The 19,018-nt window shown below is 43.5% G+C and overlaps 3 protein-coding genes across 4 annotated transcripts; all 3 read right to left on the bottom strand.

Moving 5' to 3' along the window:
• Positions 1-1,274: 1,274 nt before the first annotated feature.
• LOC108937719 (tubulin beta-5 chain-like) lies at positions 1,275-3,681 on the bottom strand. Of its 2 annotated transcripts, XM_018757824.2 has the most exons (4): positions 3,625-3,681; positions 3,328-3,436; positions 3,032-3,142; positions 1,275-2,329 (listed from the first exon to the last, which is right to left on the bottom strand). In XM_018757824.2, the coding sequence occupies exons 1-4, from the start codon at positions 3,679-3,681 to the stop codon at positions 1,275-1,277; spliced, it is 1,332 nt and encodes a 443-aa protein (XP_018613340.1). The 2 variants fall into 2 exon arrangements, with proteins under 2 accessions (XP_018613340.1, XP_018613341.1); XM_018757825.2 differs by lacking the exons at positions 3,032-3,142; positions 3,328-3,436 and having other exon boundaries at positions 1,275-2,213.
• A 483-nt stretch (positions 3,682-4,164) lies between these two features.
• LOC108937657 (cell death activator CIDE-A-like) lies at positions 4,165-6,178 on the bottom strand. Its single transcript, XM_018757694.2, has 5 exons — positions 6,038-6,178; positions 5,668-5,806; positions 5,226-5,378; positions 4,874-5,025; positions 4,165-4,587 (listed from the first exon to the last, which is right to left on the bottom strand). The coding sequence occupies exons 1-5, from the start codon at positions 6,076-6,078 to the stop codon at positions 4,485-4,487; spliced, it is 588 nt and encodes a 195-aa protein (XP_018613210.1). The 5' UTR covers positions 6,079-6,178; the 3' UTR covers positions 4,165-4,484.
• A 3,021-nt stretch (positions 6,179-9,199) lies between these two features.
• On the bottom strand, positions 9,200-11,744 carry LOC114909803 (transmembrane protease serine 2-like). Its single transcript, XM_029249611.1, has 5 exons — positions 11,689-11,744; positions 11,242-11,295; positions 9,971-10,169; positions 9,325-9,589; positions 9,200-9,235 (listed from the first exon to the last, which is right to left on the bottom strand). The coding sequence occupies exons 2-5, from the start codon at positions 11,285-11,287 to the stop codon at positions 9,200-9,202; spliced, it is 546 nt and encodes a 181-aa protein (XP_029105444.1). The 5' UTR covers positions 11,288-11,295; positions 11,689-11,744.
• Between the last annotated feature and the right edge of the window lie 7,274 nt (positions 11,745-19,018).

Below are 19,018 nucleotides of genomic sequence, written 5' to 3'. Positions count from 1 at the left end.
TAGTCTGTGTGAAGTTTGCATGTTTTCCCCATGTTTCCATGGGTTTCCTTTCACAGTCCAGACATCAGTGGATTGGTGACTCTAAAATCACCCATAGTGTGTGTGAGTAAAAGAGTTTCACTGGTTAAGTGACCCATTGTAAGTAGTGTATCTAGCATTGTAAGTCACCTTAGTAAATATTGTGGGGTGATAACACTGCATAGTGTTCAATGGGAGTCACTTTGGAGAAAAGTGTCTGCTAAATGAAAAAATGTAAATGTCTGTAAGAGCACATAATTTGGTTGGCACTCCAGCCTGTCCTATCTTGCCTTGCCCTACCTCACCCACTTGGCAAAAGCTTTGCAATGTGGAATTCCCTGGGCCCTGAGTCAGCGCTCCAGACGTGCCCTACTTCCCGCTCAGCTGACTTCCCAAAGCAGCTGTGTAAACCACATGCACCAAGTGTCATACACTGACTTTTGTGCATTCTTTGTGTCTCCCATCACAGCTGTATTGTCAAGGAATGCCAGATATTCATGAAACTGGGGAAGACACTTGCTATAGTACCCCTGAATGCAAGGTACTCTAAATTGCTCCAGTAAAATTACCTAGCTGTATAAATGGATAGATAAGTCTAAGTTGCTTTGGAGAAAAGAATCAGCTAAACTGTAAATCTAACGTGCAGCAGTGCAGTACATAAGATTGTGGATACTGAATAGTATGTAGAAAAAATTGTATCAAAGTAATGACCTCAATAGGTCACTGAGAACACTATAAAAATTGAAGGTTGAATCTAATAGCATTTCTCCAGTTGCATTATGTATAAGTGAGTTATTGTGAGATTAACTATCAGCTCCAGTATTTGCTTGATCTATTCCTCTTCTTTTATCAGGGAGAAGGGGCAGTGACAGGATGATGCTAAACATGGCCACAATATGATGCTTGTGGCAGAGAAATGGGCTCCTTTGCACATGGTCCAGATGTAGTTCAAGGTTTGTGGTAGAAAGCAAAATTTGAGTACATCAGTAGAATAGACAGATTAATACTAAGTGATTAAGTGGATGGCCTGATCAATTTCCTCCCATGAATTCAAAAAAGCTACAGTGGGACCTGCTAGAACAAGTTGTTTGGTTCTTAACTTTGCTTGTGGTTAAAATTAAATACAAATGGGGGATAAAAAAAGATCCTCTGACAAGCTCTTTATTGCAAACACTTCTCAGACATTAGAAATACGCAAAACTAAACACTGCCCCTAACAAGTCTACATGTCATTTAAAAGGTAATCACAATCCAAGTCACTCGACCTCATCCTCATCTTCAAATGTTGCTTCTTCGCCGGCTGTAGCTTCCTGGTACTGCTGGTATTCAGAAACAAGGTCATTCATGTTGCTCTCTGCTTCCGAGAACTCCATCTCATCCATGCCCTCCCCAGTAAACCAGTGCAGGAAGGCCTTGCGTCGAAACATGGCCCCGAACTGCTCAGAGATGCGTCTGAACAGCTCTTGGATAGCCGTGCTGTTGCCGATAAAGGTGGAGGCCATTCGGAGGCCTCTGGGAGGGATGTCGCACACGGCCACTTTCACGTTGTTTGGGATCCACTCCACAAAGTAGCTGCTATTCTTGCACTGGATGGCCAGCATCTGCTCGTCCACCTCTTTCATGGACATCGGCCCACGAAATATGGCAGCCACCGTCAGGTAGCGGCCACGTCGTGGGTCACAGGCTGCCATCATGTTCCTGGCATCAAACATCTGTTGGGTGAGCTCAGGTACGGTGAGGGCCTGGTACTGTTGGCTGCCCCTGGCCGTCAAGGGGGCAAAGCCAGGCATGAAAAAGTGGAGGCGGGGGAAGGGCACCATGTTGACGGCGAGCTTGCGCAGGTCGGCATTGAGTTGGCCGGGAAAGCGCAAGGAGGTAGTCACCCCACTCATGGTGGCTGACATCAGGTGGTTGAGGTCCCCGTACGTGGGGGTGGCCAGTTTGAGCGTGCGGAAACAGATGTCATAGAGCGCCTCATTATCTATGCAATAGGTCTCGTCAGTGTTGTCCACCAGCTGGTGGATGGACAGCGTGGCGTTGTAGGGCTCAACCACTGTGTCAGATACCTTGGGTGAAGGCACCACACTGAAAGTGTTCACGATGCGGTCGGGGAACTCCTCACGGATCTTGCTGATGAGCAGGGTGCCCATACCGGATCCCGTACCCCCGCCCAGCGAATGCGTGAGCTGGAAGCCCTGCAGGCAGTCGCAGTGCTCGCACTCCTTCCGCACTACGTCCAGCACCGAGTCCATCAGTTCAGCTCCCTCCGTGTAGTGGCCCTTGGCCCAGTTGTTGCCTGCACCTGTCTGCCCTGCATGCCAGTGGAAACAAAGACTGCAATTTGAGAGATGCAACCCAATCCCTAGCGCTGCCCTACGCTGACCCCCCTCGGCCCCACTTGCAGGGAATGCAACGTCTCCTCCCAGGCAGGCGGTCGTGGTCTGGATTTATGGCCACATTTATCATCCCAGTCAGGAAACTTGAAACCAATCTTGTTCTAATGAATACAGCTTATAAAACAGCAGCTGTGTAAATATTCACCGTTACCGTACCAATTCAGATAAAAAGGAACGATTAAACAATCACGAAACAGGCAGGAGGTTACACATTTGTATATAGAATGACTGCACAGCACACCCAGTTTTTTTGAATCACATTTGATATGGAAATGCATTATGTAGAGATCAGTGGGGCTTATTTTTCGGTTTCATGACTTGATGTGGAGTTGTATTTACAGACCTCATGGGGAGGATGGATATTATATAAGCCAAGTTATCAGGGGTAAGCGTTGACAGTATATCAGAACAAAAATCATTAAGATATTGAGGGTAAAATCCTTTCAAAAAATGGTTAAGAAGCAGACAAATGGAACAGCTTCTAATAAGTTTCTAAATGCACACTGTACTATAAAATGGGTAATGGTATCACAATGTTAAGTTTCACAAGGAACATACAGATGCTATAAAACCCATCATGAAGTTATTCAAAATTACACATGTAATGAATTACTAACCAAAGATGAAGTTGTCAGGTCTGAAAAGCTGGCCGAAGGGTCCGGAACGCACGCTGTCCATGGTGCCGGGTTCCAAGTCCACCAAAACTGCCCGGGGAACATACTTCTGAGCTGCAGGGGGTAAACATTTAAGTAAAAATGACAAGTAGGTTGAGAGTCAAGGGTTTCGGGACAGCTGTTGGGCAATAATTTTAGCTTTCTGCTCCGCGTGAGCAGTATTTCATTCTGAAACATCGGAGGTTTTAACATGGTAATGCAGGCTGCTCCAGAAAGCCAGGTAACACATCTGAACTCACAGGAGGCCTCGTTGTAATAAACGTTGATCCTCTCCAGCTGGAGAGCCGAGTCCCCCACGTAGTTCCCTGTGGCATCGACCCCGTGCTCATCGCTGATCACCTCCCAAAACTGGCAAAGGCAGAGACTGTTCAGTGTCATCTAAATATTATACTGATATGAAAAGGTTCATTTATAGAGAATTGTTTAAGCACAGGTATGTTGATGTGAATATATTCAAGACACATTTACATCAAGCACTGCAATCAATTTACAGAACAGAAAGCATAATTGAGTCAACTTGGAAAGTGTCTACTTACCTTAGTTCCAGTTTGGTTGCCACATTGACCTGTCTGTATGTGCACAATTTCCCTCATTATGCCACAGAGATGCTGATTTATTGAGCTCCTGCTGATCTCTGAGACTGCAGCAGTGCTGTTGACAGCTGTTCCTTCCCACCCTGAAAGGGATGGGCTTCAGCACACCATATGTTGAGTTGATATTCCACTGGGACTTTGGCAAGCACGCACACACACTGGCTGAAACCAGTGCGTCTCACTGCTTTGACTTTCATATTGATTGAAATAGGGGTCAGTTATTATGGCAACATAATCCTTATGTTGTTCAGAGAAGGCTGACCTGAACATTGCCAGTTCACAGCCATAAAGTTTTATAAGTATATATATAGGAGTGTTACAGAAATAACTCCCCAGGAAGGGGGGGGGGGGGGGAAGAAGAGAGAAGGGAAAAAAAAAAAAAAAAAAAAGACCCCACACCAATACAATAACCTTTAGAATATTTAGCTTTATTGTAGAACTAACACCTTTTAAGTTTTCATACATCTCATGCTGACATATACAGTAAAAGTCTGGTTGATCAGCCAAAAACACCCAGCACTGGAATATCTGCACAGCTGACAGGGCAACACATAAAAGCAATAAAACTGCCAAGCAATTCTGCAAATTCTACCATGAACTTCAATACAGAAGTCCAAACTGCTTACAACTTGCTCTTCAATCCCTACAATCCACTGGGAGCAAAGCCAGGTGTCCAGTTCCGAGACGTTACCAAATGGATGAGTTTGACTTCCATAACTACCGCATAACCCTGTGTTCCATCTTTTAAATCATTTCCTACAGCTCACGCAAAATTGCCTTGGGAGCTGACATGAAGGCTGGCTCTAGGAGTCAGATTCTGAAAAATACTGCAAGATTAAGGAAGAGCCACAGAGGAGCAGGTGTCCCACTGTGTTGGTCACATGGGCCAGGCAGCACAGGCTTGATCTGAAAGGAACAGAACCCAGAAAGCCATTAGGCAACATTAGAGCAAACTAAAATTGACTCAGGACATGGAATATTCCATATGTAGCACCACTGCTGTGCGCTTTAATTCCCCCCTTCATACATTTGGTTGTGTGCATCTATGTAGTATGCCACTACTGTAACTAAAATGAGTTTACTTTAAATCAAATTAATTGAATACATCAAGTATCATCTCAAGGATGAGATATTGGTGGGGGAGTAAATTGCAAGAACTTGCCACATTAGTGAAACACTGAACTGAACTCACGTAAGCACATGTTTTGCCCCCATGCACTCGATGTCATACGACACCGTGTACATTCCATACAGCCTAGCTTTGATGTTCAGGCATCCAATGAAGTCCTTTGGATGCAGTTTGTACAGGTCAAAGGTCAGCTTGACTACTTCTGTCTTCTTAGCCTACAAGGAAAAAGACCATAGAATTCCAGAAATTAAAGTTTCCTAAAGTAGTCCAAATATAGTAGGTACACATCCAATAGGTTCACTTTCTAGCCATCTGCAAGGATCGTGTTTGCAAGCTGCATTTCCATAAACAAATGGACATGGAGAGCAGAATTCCCAAAATTACATTCTTTAAATCAAGGTTGGCAGTCCCCTACCTGAACTGGTGCCCATTCTTGGCCTTTCTCCAGCACCATGAACTGTGTGTTGTTAGGCAGGGAGCAGAAGAAGTCCTCCGACTCCACAAGCGTGCCATCCTCTTCCAGCACCACAGTCAGGAGCGGACAGGTCAGAAATAGGGAGTCTTTGGTCTGACATGGAGACGGATCAGAATCAGCAATGATGGCAGCCTGTATTCCAAGCCCATCATACAGCACCAACCTGTATTTCTGTCACACAATGCAGGATGCTGTAGCACTCATACATCATTAGTATACAGGGAGAATACACTTGAGGAATTGCCAATTTCTGAAAGATTCATGAGGTTCAGGTGCAAGACAGCTTTTAGGCAAGCAAGGGGAAAAAGAAAAACCCTTGCTGTCAGGTAGAAATATCACACGCCTTCCACAGGTGTAACAGCAGTAAACAATGGGTCCATACCTTACTCAGCAGGTCCTCCAGGGAGCTGGCCATCAAACCTATCCGTTGACAGCGGTCGTAAGTGGTCATCTTAAAGGGACGAGGTTGAGCAGCAGGCAGCGCCAACCAACTAAAGGACTTGCCAACTATAGACACCCTCCTGAAAGTTGATTTATAAAACTAAAGCAGCCTGCAGTTTAAGGGACACAGTAAATGAAAACAAGCAGCAAAAAACCATGGGGGGGGGGGGGGGGGACGACACACCCCACCACCATTGCTTTCAGGGCAGCACCTACATTGTCAGTTGTTAATTTGACCCTTTAAATTTTTTTCTTTACAAGGAGAGAACACACCAAATAAGCATGACAAACCATGATGAACTGAGACATACCTCACCACAGACACCGGCACCAGAGCTTTAGCATATTCCATTATAGCAATAAATTACTATTATATTAGTATTTGTCTTGATTGCTACAGCAGTCTACTAGAGGCCCAGTGACCTGCCCCAGAATTCCCCACCAAAAAAAAAAAATCCCACTACTCTATTAATGGATGTTAACAGCTCAGATGGCACCATTTTAATAACATCAGACTTAATGGGCTTTTCCCTGGAATGATAAGTGCTAATTGGTAGCAGAATTGAGAAAATTTTTCCCAAATTGGCAAACACAGCCATGTATCATTGAGTCTGCAGTGAGTCTAATATCAATTAGTCAAAATGAGGCACATTTTAGTTGATGCTTTAATTATAACATTAAGATTGTTATCGTTGTCATCATTAAGTACATTGTAGTTTTGTGGCAAGATTATATATTTTTACGACTGTTATAATGCAAAACATTTATGGAATGACACTATGAATGTTGGAATTCACGAGCAAATCTAAAGCCACGTTTCCGTAGCAAAGCATTCAAATAATAGAATTAATTTTGCATTAAAGAAGTTAGAAACTGATCGAAGAACATAAAAAAAAAACACCAGAGTGGAAAATGAACCATTTTTAATTTTGTTTGAACGATAAGCCGTTTCACGACAGGAAATACGCTTTTCGTGAGAAAAGGGTTTGAAAACACGTCCGTTTTATTGCAAATATGAACAATGAACTAATTTCCTGATGAGATTAGATAAGGAGTAGCAGTTTATTTTTCTAGAAGTGCTTTAAAAAGTGCTTTTATTTAATATTCTTTCGCTTGGAGAGAACGCTGCGTTCTGAAAGTAAGTGTATTGAACGTGACACTGGTGTAAATACAATATTCCCTTTATTTGGTAAATTACTTCGTGTCCATTCATTCTGTCGTTTAATCGTTTACTTTTAAGGGAATATTTCGTGATCACATAAGTTACATTAACTGTGACCCCTCGCAATTTCTGAGCAAAACACAAATGCTTCGTGTTTTTACGTTCTGTTTTAAATAACTTTTAACAACTAAATGAATGTTTGCGTGACAACAAGCATCAGAAATACGCCGTAGTTCACATTTAGCTCAGATTTCAAAAGCAATCCGACCAGTTTGTGACAGAGAATTCCGCGATTGTACGTTTAAAAAAATAAAAAAACATTAAATGTACTGAATCCAATACGCATGCGCGCTGTTTGCTACTTTTGTTTTTTTTGGTGAGGCGTTTGCGCTGTACTGTTAGGGACGCGCATGCGTGATGTGCCCAGGCTCTTTGAAGCCCTTCTTCCCACGAGGGTGGACACGTGTATTAGACTGAAAGGAAACTGGACCCCTCGCACCCAGAGGGATCTACGAGTTCACCCTTTTGCAGCTTATTTTTACAGGGGAGAGTCAGATGGGAGACTGTATGCAGTACTGCAGTGTGTTTGCATGTTCTGTGATAGTCATGACCTCACCTGAAAGGTCAAAGTCACATCCTTCCAATGGTGGGCCTGTCTGAGCATCGGTCTCTGCCTGTAGAGCGACCGTGGCTGCAGGACCAGGAGTGTGAGTGCATACCAGGCTAAGTCCAAAGCATTGATCTTGGATGGGAATATGTGGGACCCTCCCCATAACTAACCATCCCAGTCAAACCCAAAGTCAGTGGGCTGCGTGTCATCACCTTGTTAGCTTTAAAAGCCATTCTTTTGAGTGCCACCCATTTTAAATAATTATTGCATGCTTGAAAAAGTCAGCCTACCTGTCAATTTGTTCATTTCACTATAATATTTTTTCCTCTCAGTAAATGCGGTCATGCTATATAAATGAAAGAACCCTCTTCATTTTGTTATAGCTGAAATCCAGAGAACATTTTAAAATGGAAAAAAAAGGATGTTTGCAAAAGGAAGTTCACTATTCTGCTTGTCTTAGTATAATGTTTGAAATTAAGAAAAATAGAATTAATTGTGTTTTATGCAGTTTTTATTTATTGCTGGGATTATTGGGCATTATGTGAAACACTTTAGCATGGATGATGAATGCTGGGCAAGCAAAGCAATAGATCTGCAGGAACTGTTTCAATGTTTCTAGCTGGAAATGGAGACTCATGGCCCGACTGCAGCGATTTTCTCAAAGCAGCTTGCCGACTTTTTCTTTGATCCACTTGTGGAAGTGGGCGACACTGGCAAAAATGGTAGGCCCCACTCCGCACTCTTTTGCTTGGTTAACCACACCAACCTGCACCAATGTGTTGGAATTTTTAGGCGCACATATCAGCGGGCCACCAGAGTCGCCCTGAAAGCAGAGAAGGTAACAAAATAAAGGTTGTATGGAAATAAAGATTACACATTGTCTGAACCACTTGTCTCATACAGGGTCACAGGGAGCTGGAGCCTAACCCAGCAACACAGGGCATTAGGCTGGAGGGGGAGGAGACACACCCAGGACAGGACGCCAGTCCATTACAAGGCACCTCAAGCGGGACTCAAACCCCAGACCCCTTGGAGAGCAGGACCAGGTCCAACCCACTGCACCACTGCACCCCAAAAATAAAGGTTATTGTTTTCTAATTATAACAGTTTAATTCCAACCCAATTTATGACACAATCACTGTATTTTCACTAATACGGTATTTGCTAATGTTAATAAAATAACTTTAAAATTCTTCTGGTGTACACTGTGGTGTACTGATGCAAAAACACATTATTTCTGCAGACAAAATGTTGCCACTGTGCTGCATGCAATACTTTAGATCATGGATATACCTGTTGTTAGGTGGTTAGTTCACCAATGCCACTTATATATCAGTACCCACTTCAGCAAAATTTTACTGGAGAATGTTAGCGATGAAAAGGCAGAAATGAGCCAACAGGTGACTCCATAAAGGATAATAAAGGAATATAACATTACTACAAATTCACAAATGTATAGATTTCAATTTCTTATTAATGTACAGTATTCATTATGCAGTTCTTTGTTAAATAATGTTTGTCTCTTCACCATGGCCTATATATACAGATAATATATGGCATAAAAGGAAGATTTTACCTTACAAGTTCCAGATAACTTCTTTTCTTTGCTCGTCACCCTAGCACAGACCACACTCTCATCAAAGACTACCAGTGGCTCTTTGTACAGACTTTTACACTTCTGAGTGTCCACCATGATTACGTTCAATTGCTGCAGAATTCCGGGTTGTTCGAGAGCAACTGCATGAAAACGGAAACCATCTCATCATCATCGCTGTCGAGAAATGACCCAATCTGTCAGATCGCACTGCTTTATCTCCTTGAGATACCTTACCGTCTTGCGCCGTCTCGCCCCATCCAGCCACCAAACAGGATGCTTCTGGAGGGAATCCATCCAATTTGTTGGCTAGTTGGGAAACCTCGTGTCCTTTCACGGCGTCTTTGAGCCTCAGGAGGGCTATGTCGTTCCTCAGTATTCCCGGGGCGTACGCCTCGTGCTGGACAAAGTATTTGACTTTGTGTCTCTTGTTTTTGTCGAGCTTGCCAGTCTCGTAGATCCCAACGTACACGAGTATTTGCTGGGGATCAAGGCACCTAAGGAAATGCCGTACCATCTCACTGGCTGGATAGTTCAAACAGGTTTTGATCCATATTGCTTTTTCAACTCTCTTTCAGTTTGTAGTAATTACATGCATGTCTGGGATGGATTACATCAAAAACTCTCCCAAGGGGGCATTTAAAATTGACTATATTTTGAGAGACTTTGTGTCCAATTGATGAGTCACAGTGCTGCTTTATTTGTACGTCATATTTAGCATATTCTTTGCTGGATCAACTTATTTCACATGCTTCATTTCCATTTTTTAAATACTTTTGAATTATATAATTAAAAGCAGAAATAACTGGTTGGTTAAAATTTTCTGTACACCTCTTGGTGAGGATCGTATCTCCGTATCGAAAATGAGAGGCTCTTACTGGACACAGTGCGCGGCTGTGAGCACCCACTCGGGGGTGATGAGAGATCCTCCGCATTGAAACTTCACAGATGCTCCTTCGTTCTTCGGTGTATGTGCGTTGGGTTCCTCCACGAACACGGCCACCATCCACGTCCAGTACTTCTTGCTCGCATTGTGACCTCCTGCAATGTCACTTTCCAGCCAACCTCCAAGAGACACTGTGAGAGAAGGAAGGGCATCCATCCATGCATATGTACGTACAAAATCCAATTTTTTTTCTTCATACATTAACTGAGAGGACAGCTGGTAGTGCAGCGGTTAGAGCTGCTGCCTTCGGATCCAAAGGTTGCAGGTTTGATCCTCATTTCTGGCTGCGGTACCCTTGAGCAAGCTACTTACCCTAAAATTGCTCTGGTGAAATCATCCAGCTGTATAAATGGGTAAACAATTGTCACCTTAACATTGTAAGTTGTTTTGGGGGAAAAAGTGTCAGCTAAATGAATAGATGGGGAGAAAAAAAAGCTTCAGTCTGGGTTTTCATTTGAAGTGTGTTTTAAAAGATCTACAGGTGATCTACAGATTCTCTGCATGTGAAAAGACGTGATGTGGATTCACAAAGTCATAACATCTTTTTATGTCCCTGTAATATCACTAATGATATTCACACACACACACACACACACACTTTCCGAACCGCTTGTCCCATACGGGGTCACGGGGAACCGGAGCCTACCCAGTAACACAGGGTGTAAGGCCGGAGGGGGAGGGGACACGCCCAGGACGGGATGCCGGTCCGTCGCAAGGCACCCCAAGCGGGACTCGAACCCCAGACCCACTGGAAAGTAGGACTCGGTCCAACCCACTGCACCACCGTGCCCCCCTTTAGTGATATTCATTTCTGTACAATATTCATTCGACCAGTGAGAAAACTTTGAAAGCAATAATGTGCCTTCAGTTGATTGGTATGACCGCTTCCCTGAAACTTTCAGCAGAATGCAGATTGCATCGGATAACATATTTGCACATGCAGTCCGTAAGCTCGGAGCCTAATCTAATAGTTAATGGGGTGCTGCTAATGAGAGATGGTCATACATCATACAATGCAAGAGCAGTCTATTGTCTGGATATTGAAAATACCCTATAATATTGTACAGTGAATTGTAGGATTGCAAAATATACCAGTTTTTATTTTTAGAAAAGGAAAAAAAGTGTGCCAGACACCTGTAGCTTGAGACATTATAAGATGTCTTTTAATTAACATGGACATTACTATCAGTTGTCTGTCCTTACCATGATACAGAACAAGAAGAAGCAGCTGTACTTGGAGGACCTTCATCTCAAAACCTGCCGCAGTCCCCATATGGAGGGGAAGGATGAGAAACAAACATTTATGACGAAGTCCATTCATCTTAATCATTCGTTTCATAGTTTTTTATGAAGGGGAAAAATTTCTGGTGTTTAGTGAAGTGTGGCTTTCGCTGCAGCAACACACGACATACGTACAAACAAGGTGTAAATTTCGACTGATTAATTTGCTGAGCAACTGGCACACTTTGCTACCACAAAGACTGGATCGCAGGTGACAGATGTTACAACTACATCGCAACACCTAAAAATGCAAAATAAATAACACGCTTAAATGTTGCATCCATTTGATTACATTTAATTTTGTAATTTCAGTCAGTCGCTTTACACTGAAATACTGCTTTGATGGGCAAAAACCCAAGGTATGCTCACCTCCTGGTAGAGTAGTTTCCTGAGATGCCTGAAAAGGTCTTTGTGTTCAGGTCTTTTAGACTCTGATATGTCACATCAGAACTGTTTCCTGTACTCAGCAATGGAGTATGTAGTGTCTGAAGTAGGTGGTGTCTGTGGTCAGGTACGTATGTGTATGAAGTGCCCTCTGCTTAAAGGTGCAGCCTTGCTACTGGAAAAATAACTAAAGTACTTTGTGGTACAATACAAATTTAAGACCCCGGTTGTGGCCTACAATTGCATCAATAAATCTGCTCCGAGATATGTACAAGACCTGATCATCCGCTACACCCCAACCAGACTGCTTGGCTCCTCCACATCTGCCCGCCTGGTGGTCCCACACACGAAAGGTAAAGCACAGAGGTTCTCGGTTCTGGCTCCGTTGTGGTGGAACGATTTCCCCCTTTCACTCAGAACTGCTGAATCTCTGTCCGCATCTAAAAAAGGTCTGAAAACTCACCTCTTCCAGACTCACTTCCTTCATCATCTCTTAAGTTCATGTAAGGTGTAAATGTTCATGCGCCATAACTTTAGGATCATGTCCAGATCAATCCTTTATGCAGCTACTCCTGTAATGTAACGTAAATATTTCTATGTATCTCAAAAAAAAATTACTAGGACGGTGATGAGGAATCGTGGATATTGGGATAAGGTTTTATGCAGCTACTTGTGTGATGAACATTAGTTCATATGGTGGAAAGAAACTAACTGCACTTAAGAATCACACGTCTGCATCTAAGTGTCTCTTTCTGCTAATGTAATGAACACATTGTATTTTCTATGAGATGTACGTTGCTTTGCAGAAAAGCAGCTGCTAAATGATGACAATTAAATGTAAATGGTAGAAGTACACTCTGCACATGCGGTATCACTGGACTTACTGGGCACTACAGTGTAGAGCAGGTGAGAAACACCATGCGTACTTTTCCACTCGAATTATAGTCCAGTACAGTTCAAATAAAGGGGGGTGTGGTGGTGCAGTGGGTTGGACCGGGTCCTGCTCTCCGGCGGGTCTGGGGTTCGAGTCCCCCTTGGGGTGCCTTCTGACGGACTGGCGTCCTGTCCTGGGTGTGTCCCCTCCCCCTCCAGGCTTACGCCCTGAGTTGCCGGGTTAGGCTCCGGTTCCCCGTGACCCTGTATGGGACAAGCAGTTCAGAACAGTTGAAGTAAAAGAGGCTAGTAGACCTCCATAATGCTGGGATTAAGGTCTGTGACCCATTGCTCTGCTGCAAAGTCATCAGCTGCTTTTCGAACCTGAAGCTGCTCCTTCCTCGCCATCACTCGACCGAAATCCGTTCGGAAATTGTTCGTTCCGAGCTGCTCCGCCGGCTGATTCGTTTCCTCCGCAGCAGTGGAGCGCACACGGGAAGCTGTCCGTTTCTGGCTCTTTGGTCTTTCTCGCAGGGTTCCTGTTGTTCGGCCGGGCCGCAAGTCTTTCTCTCTCTGTTTGTAGGTGGGTGGATGCCGTAATCTTTGGCTGCGGAAGCCGGACTTTCTTTTATTATCCAGTCTCTAAATAACATCAGTCTTTTCTGCCGAAGGTGGCGTCTTACACGTGTGCCACCATGGTGCCATTTTTACTGACGGCACAATGAGAGGTGGGCAATCTAGACCATGCATTTATAGAAAGTGGTGTACAACAGTGTGGCGTATACGCCAAACCGATGTGGGCATATAGGACCAGTGCACTAAACCAAAGCCACTGCCTATTAAAATCGGTTGGCATAAAACAGGATCGGCGGACAGCCGTGCAGTTAGACCGCCTTTGCTCTGATCCCACGTGCAGCTGGGTAGAGCAGATATTTTGTATAGTCTCACATGCAGTATTTCTCAGTCGATAAATATCGACGTTCATTTTCTGTGGTCGCCTCGGGGAAAATTTCAGAAATGACGTGAAAACCGTATTTGATAGATGAGTTTGTGATGAGCAGAACAACGGAAGTCACAAAGCCCTCATGGTGACTCACTGCGTCTTGAAGACCCCGGGTGTTACACTTATGTGAAGTGACAGGTACCCAGTGATTAAAGCCACTGGCTTGACAGCAAACTTTTGAGCAGAAGATATGAGCTCCACTCTGGATCACGCTGTTGTCATAGACATGGATTTTTACTGATATGTTTCCTAGTCCAGGGAATTACCTCGTCGAGAAAGGACGAAACATGGTCATTTGCAAAAATCAAATAAAAAAAAAAACTGTCAAATCTAAATTGTGGTGATATGTACAAATTTATCACTCTAATGTGTAAATTCTTTCTCAAAACCCTAATTTCCATGTCCTTTTGAAAACCCCTCTAACAGACTATGAAGACATGACTTTAATGGCAGAAGGCTTGACAAACACGCTTTTAAATAAAACAGACTAATACACAATATATTTGGAGAGATTTTTCTCATTAACAATATTATACATTTAATTTTAGATTTGTTCATTTAGCAGAGACTTTTATCCAAAGCGATATACATCTCAGTAAAAACCAGCAATTATATGTAAACAAATACCAAAACAAAAAATACAATTACATCCATTTTATTCTGGCTCATTCAGCTTCGTGAGATGGAAATAAGAGAGAAGACATCGAAAGGTTGCAAGTGTGAGAGCAAACGTCCAAAGAAAACCACAACCAGACCCATCAATTTTATGATAAGATGCGATCTGATGAGTCAAAACCACATCCTGTTTGCAAAAATATTCTATGATGTGGCTTTTTGTTTCCTCTGCTACTTATGATGAAGCAAAAGCAGGGGGACCCAGGTGAAGCGGTGTGTTCATCAACACGTTTGGCCAGAAGAGGGCAGCATTTCCCAAAATAGTCACCGTAGCGTCGCACTGGCGCTTGCAATGAAAGCAAACATTTATGACATAGAATGGCAAAATTTTACGTTGGCCGTAAGGGAAAACACGATGTTGGTTCGATGTCCTACAGATAAACACAAATTCTTATTCGTATTTCTGCACACGGTGCAGAACATTCAATTCAATTTATTTTGATAGAGCGCTCTTCTCAAGCCGTGACAGAGAGCGCTGTTTTTAACACAGACATAAGCCTATGCAAGAAAAACAGATACAAACAAAGAAGACAGTCAACTAATGGCTACCATAATGAAGAACTTATTATAGAGCTATATAGTATAAGTGTACCTACTGGCCACCGGGGAAAAGGAACAAAAACTCCCAACTGAATGTTGAGGGATAAAAAAAAAACCTCTGGGGGTCCACGGGCCAGTGGTTGCCCACCCCTCCTGGGCATTCTGAATTAAGTAACAATTGTAAGCCAGTGTGTGACAAGTAATGATTATAATTAATAATCCCTTTAAGAATTAATAATTCCTTTGGAAAGTATAGAAATAATGACACCACATAACTGTATTCTGTACTTTGGCCAGAAGAGGGCAGCATTTCTCAAATAGCAACCGTACCGTTACATTGGAAGGCGTCGAATGAATAGCAAACATTTAGAATCAGAATCAGAATCAGAATGAGCTTTATTGCTCATTTATTTATAGCACAGAATAACAAAAAAATGACTTTCCTCATAATGAATAACATATAATGGTTCGACTTTGCATAGATGAACACATATTCCCATGCTGGCATCTGTTTTTTTATACAGTATACAAGCATTCCATATTAAAGCGTTAAAATAATGACACCAAACCTCAATAAATCTATTCTATACTCTGAGCAGAGGAGGGAAGCATTTAGAAAATATTAACTTGGAGCGTCGAACAAGCCCTTTCGAATTAACAGCAAACATTTATTACATAGAATGGTAAACATTGACTTTGGTCATAACGAATGACATGAAATTGGTTCAGTTTTGAATAGATACGAACACATTTCCATGCTGGCACCTATTTCTCCACACAGTGTACAAGGTAATAATACAAGGTACAGAAAGAAATACAAGGTATTTCCTCACACTGTGTAATAATTGACACCTAACGGCAATAAGTGCATTCTATACTCTGGCCACAGGGGGGCAGCATTTGCCACTTTTTAGCCATATCATAATAGGAGACGTGCAAAGCAGCAACAACCATTTTTGACCCAAAGCAGTGACCATGACCACACTGGACGGCATCAGACAAAGAGACATACAAATAGGTTTATATGTACATAGAAATATCGCTGTGCACGCACCAAGGAGTATAATTTTCAAATATATAGACCCCATCCACTGTTGCTCGGCAACACTGTTTCTAATCAGCATGGCCTGGAAATTCCTCATGGACCAATTTAAAAAAAGGGAAATGTCCATGCGCTGATATTACTGTCTTTCCATTAGAAAGAGTGTCTAAGTGCACTGTGTCACAGTCTGCACAGTCTGTTGCATGTCACTCTATGGTGCCAAGATAAGCCGTTTGTCCGGTCCAAGTGTTCGGTGGAAGAGGCTGGCCGAGTTTTGCCAAGAGCAGCTGGACTGGCACAAATGCCACAGTAGCAGAATTCCTGTTTAAACTCCATCGACAAAGGAGCCCTTCTTGCGAAATTCATTGCAATCGGGCTTCAGTGTGGAGTCGCCACCCGCTGCAGAGGCCTTTTTGGAGTAGGTAGCGAACAGGGGGATTATGCTCAATAACTCTAACTATGATGTGTTTTGCTGTATACCTTTTTAATACGAACCAAAAAATCAGTTTGCAATGTCTCATTTATCCTTTTATTTCATGGCTGTTTTTTAACCTTTCAGTTTAAGAGCCCCTGCAGTGCTGTAAGGGTAATAATCTGAAAGCGGTTGGTTCAAGGCCCTTATGTTCTGGGAAGCAATCTGAAGGTTGCTCATTCAAGGCTCTGATTCTCTGCTCTGAATGTCTTCACCCGAAAAATATCCAGCCATATAACCAGGGAAAAATCATAAATGGGTTTGGAGACAAAAAAAATAAATAAATTCACTGTAATTCAGACTAGATTTTGTTAAAAATTCCATCTAATCAGAATGAAAATCAATTCTTCCTCATAACTTTTTGCAGAAAAGTGATAAAGATATGGGATTATCAAATTATCACATCCAGTAGCAATCGTGCTTCTTGCTTGGAAAACTTGGGATGACCTGGGAAACCTGATAAATTTCAGTTGCCGTTATAAATGCGGGTAAATTCCTGATCTTAACAACAGCGACATACAAGTATAAAAAGATGTGTGTGTACATCTTAGTGGAAAAAGTATTTACAAGGAATGTTCCTGCAGACAGCCAATATGGTCCACAAACGTAAAAAGAATGCAAACAAAGCTGTAATTTGGACATATATATATATAGTTAAGGCACAAAAAACAAAAACATATTAAGCACCATGCTGTAAATAATTGAAATTAACTCCCTAACATGAATTGTACCACAACCTGACCAAACCTAAAAAGGCCATGATAAACTATCCTTCGACAAGCTTTGGCATTCTTGGAATTTCTTGGAAGTTTGCGAGATGTCAGGAGAAGGACTTGAGAAGTTAAAAGCCGACACTGTGGGAAAAAACGCTCAAGGGTTTCCTCGCCGGTCCATCTAACGCTCGCTGCTCCCACCGCACGAAATCCATCACAGAGGCCAATAGAGAAATGATTATTTTTTCCCTTCATCCATATTCACTTTTGACTTTCTAAAAATATGAAAAGTCCACTCTGCAAACGCGGTTCTCACAGATACGAGCCTGCTGGTCTGCATGGTGTGTGTGTAGCCTTGGATGTCGTGAATACCATATAAGGTCAAGCAAAAGGCTTCAAATCATCTTAACGTGTACGACCTATTAGATACACGTTTACCGTGGTAAGCGAGCGTGCAGGGGGCTGTGCCGGAAGGTGAGGCTGAGCGCGGGTCAACGGGCTGTCAGCGCTCTCTGATTGCTGAGTCAATGCCTTCTTTTAGCGGCCGTTGAAACACCCGGACCCTTTTATTGCGCTGACTCAGTCCAAAGTAATGGCTCTGAAGGCTGAGAGGCGATCCCAGTCACCGCTACATCACTCGTCGCAGCCCGCCGCCATCTGCAGCTCACAGCGCAGCTTTACAGCGGTTCTGGGGGCTTGAAAGTGAAGCCGTGAGCGGTCGCCATTACTCACGGCGCGCTCCTTCGTGCGGTCCGCGCTTTCGTCGACGTCAAGAGGGTCCAAACTCAGCTGCGCTGCGGTTAAGCCTGGTCACCTGGCAGCGAGGGCGAACCCGAGGCCAGGCGCTGTAAGCGAACCCCCGGAAGAGAGCGGAGCGTTCAGCCCGAGGTCACGAGCCAGACTTCTGAGGCTCCCTTTCGAGGATCGTGGTCAGCGAAGGCGGCCGCTGCTTTAACGTGCCCAAGCGCACCTGATGGAAGCTGGAAAACAGCTGTGCTGAGTAGTCACAGAGGATAACGGCAGTACCTTCACGGACACACACGCTCTCAGACACCCCACACAAGCAACGGAAAACAGTGCAATTTTCTTATGCATTTAAAGCAAATCAAAATATTACTGCAGTTTTTTAAAATTGTATACTGGATCATTCTTTCAATGCGTGCGTGTGCGTGTGCGTGTGTGGGACTACCCTGGATGTGATGGACAGGCATCCCATCCAGGGCCTTGGGACCAGTGATCCCGGGATAGGCTCTGGTTCACCGGGACCCTGCTCAGGACAAATGATTATTGAAATTGGATCGATAGAGGAGTCACGGGGGCGTGGCGGCGGAGCGGGCTTGGCTGGCTCCTGCTTTCTGGTGGGTCTGGCGTTCGAGTCCTGCTTGGGGTGCCTTGCGACAGACTGGCGTCCTATCCTGGGTGTGTCCCTTACGCCCTGTGTTGCCGGGTTAGGCTCCAGTTTGCCGCAACCCCACTTGGGACCAGGGGTTTCAGCCAGTGTGTGTGCGTGTGTGTGGAGGGGTCACTCTTAGAAGGTCTAATATACCACCAGTAAAATTATAAAAGGAGGAAATGGCATATTTTTGGGTGGCACAGTGGGTAGCACGTTCTAATCATGTCTGTATAGGTTTCCTCTGGGTGCTCTGGTTTCCTCCCACACTCCAAACGCATGCTTTTCAGTTTCCCCCATAGTGTGTGAGTGACAGAGAGAGTGTGTGTGTGTGTGTTCCACTGATGTATGGATGAGTGACACAGTGTAAGTAGTGTATCTAGCAGTGTAAGTCACCGCGGTGAATAAGGTGTGTGGGCTCATAACACTACATAGCATTCGTTGGAAGTTGCATTGGAGAAAAGTGTCTGATAAACGAAGTAACTTAAACACATTAGCGCCAGTATATGAGAAGTATCCCGTGAGAATACTGTTAGAAGGTCATGCTTTTCACATTTAAACTATTATGTTGTTTTTTCCACCAGGATTATTATTATTAATTATTATT

This window comes from Scleropages formosus, unplaced genomic scaffold (assembly GCF_900964775.1).
Source record: "Scleropages formosus unplaced genomic scaffold, fSclFor1.1, whole genome shotgun sequence".
NCBI classification, from domain to species: Eukaryota; Metazoa; Chordata; class Actinopteri; order Osteoglossiformes; family Osteoglossidae; genus Scleropages; species Scleropages formosus.
Note: the sequence above shows the minus strand (reverse complement) of the source record. Positions and strands in the feature narration are given on the sequence as shown.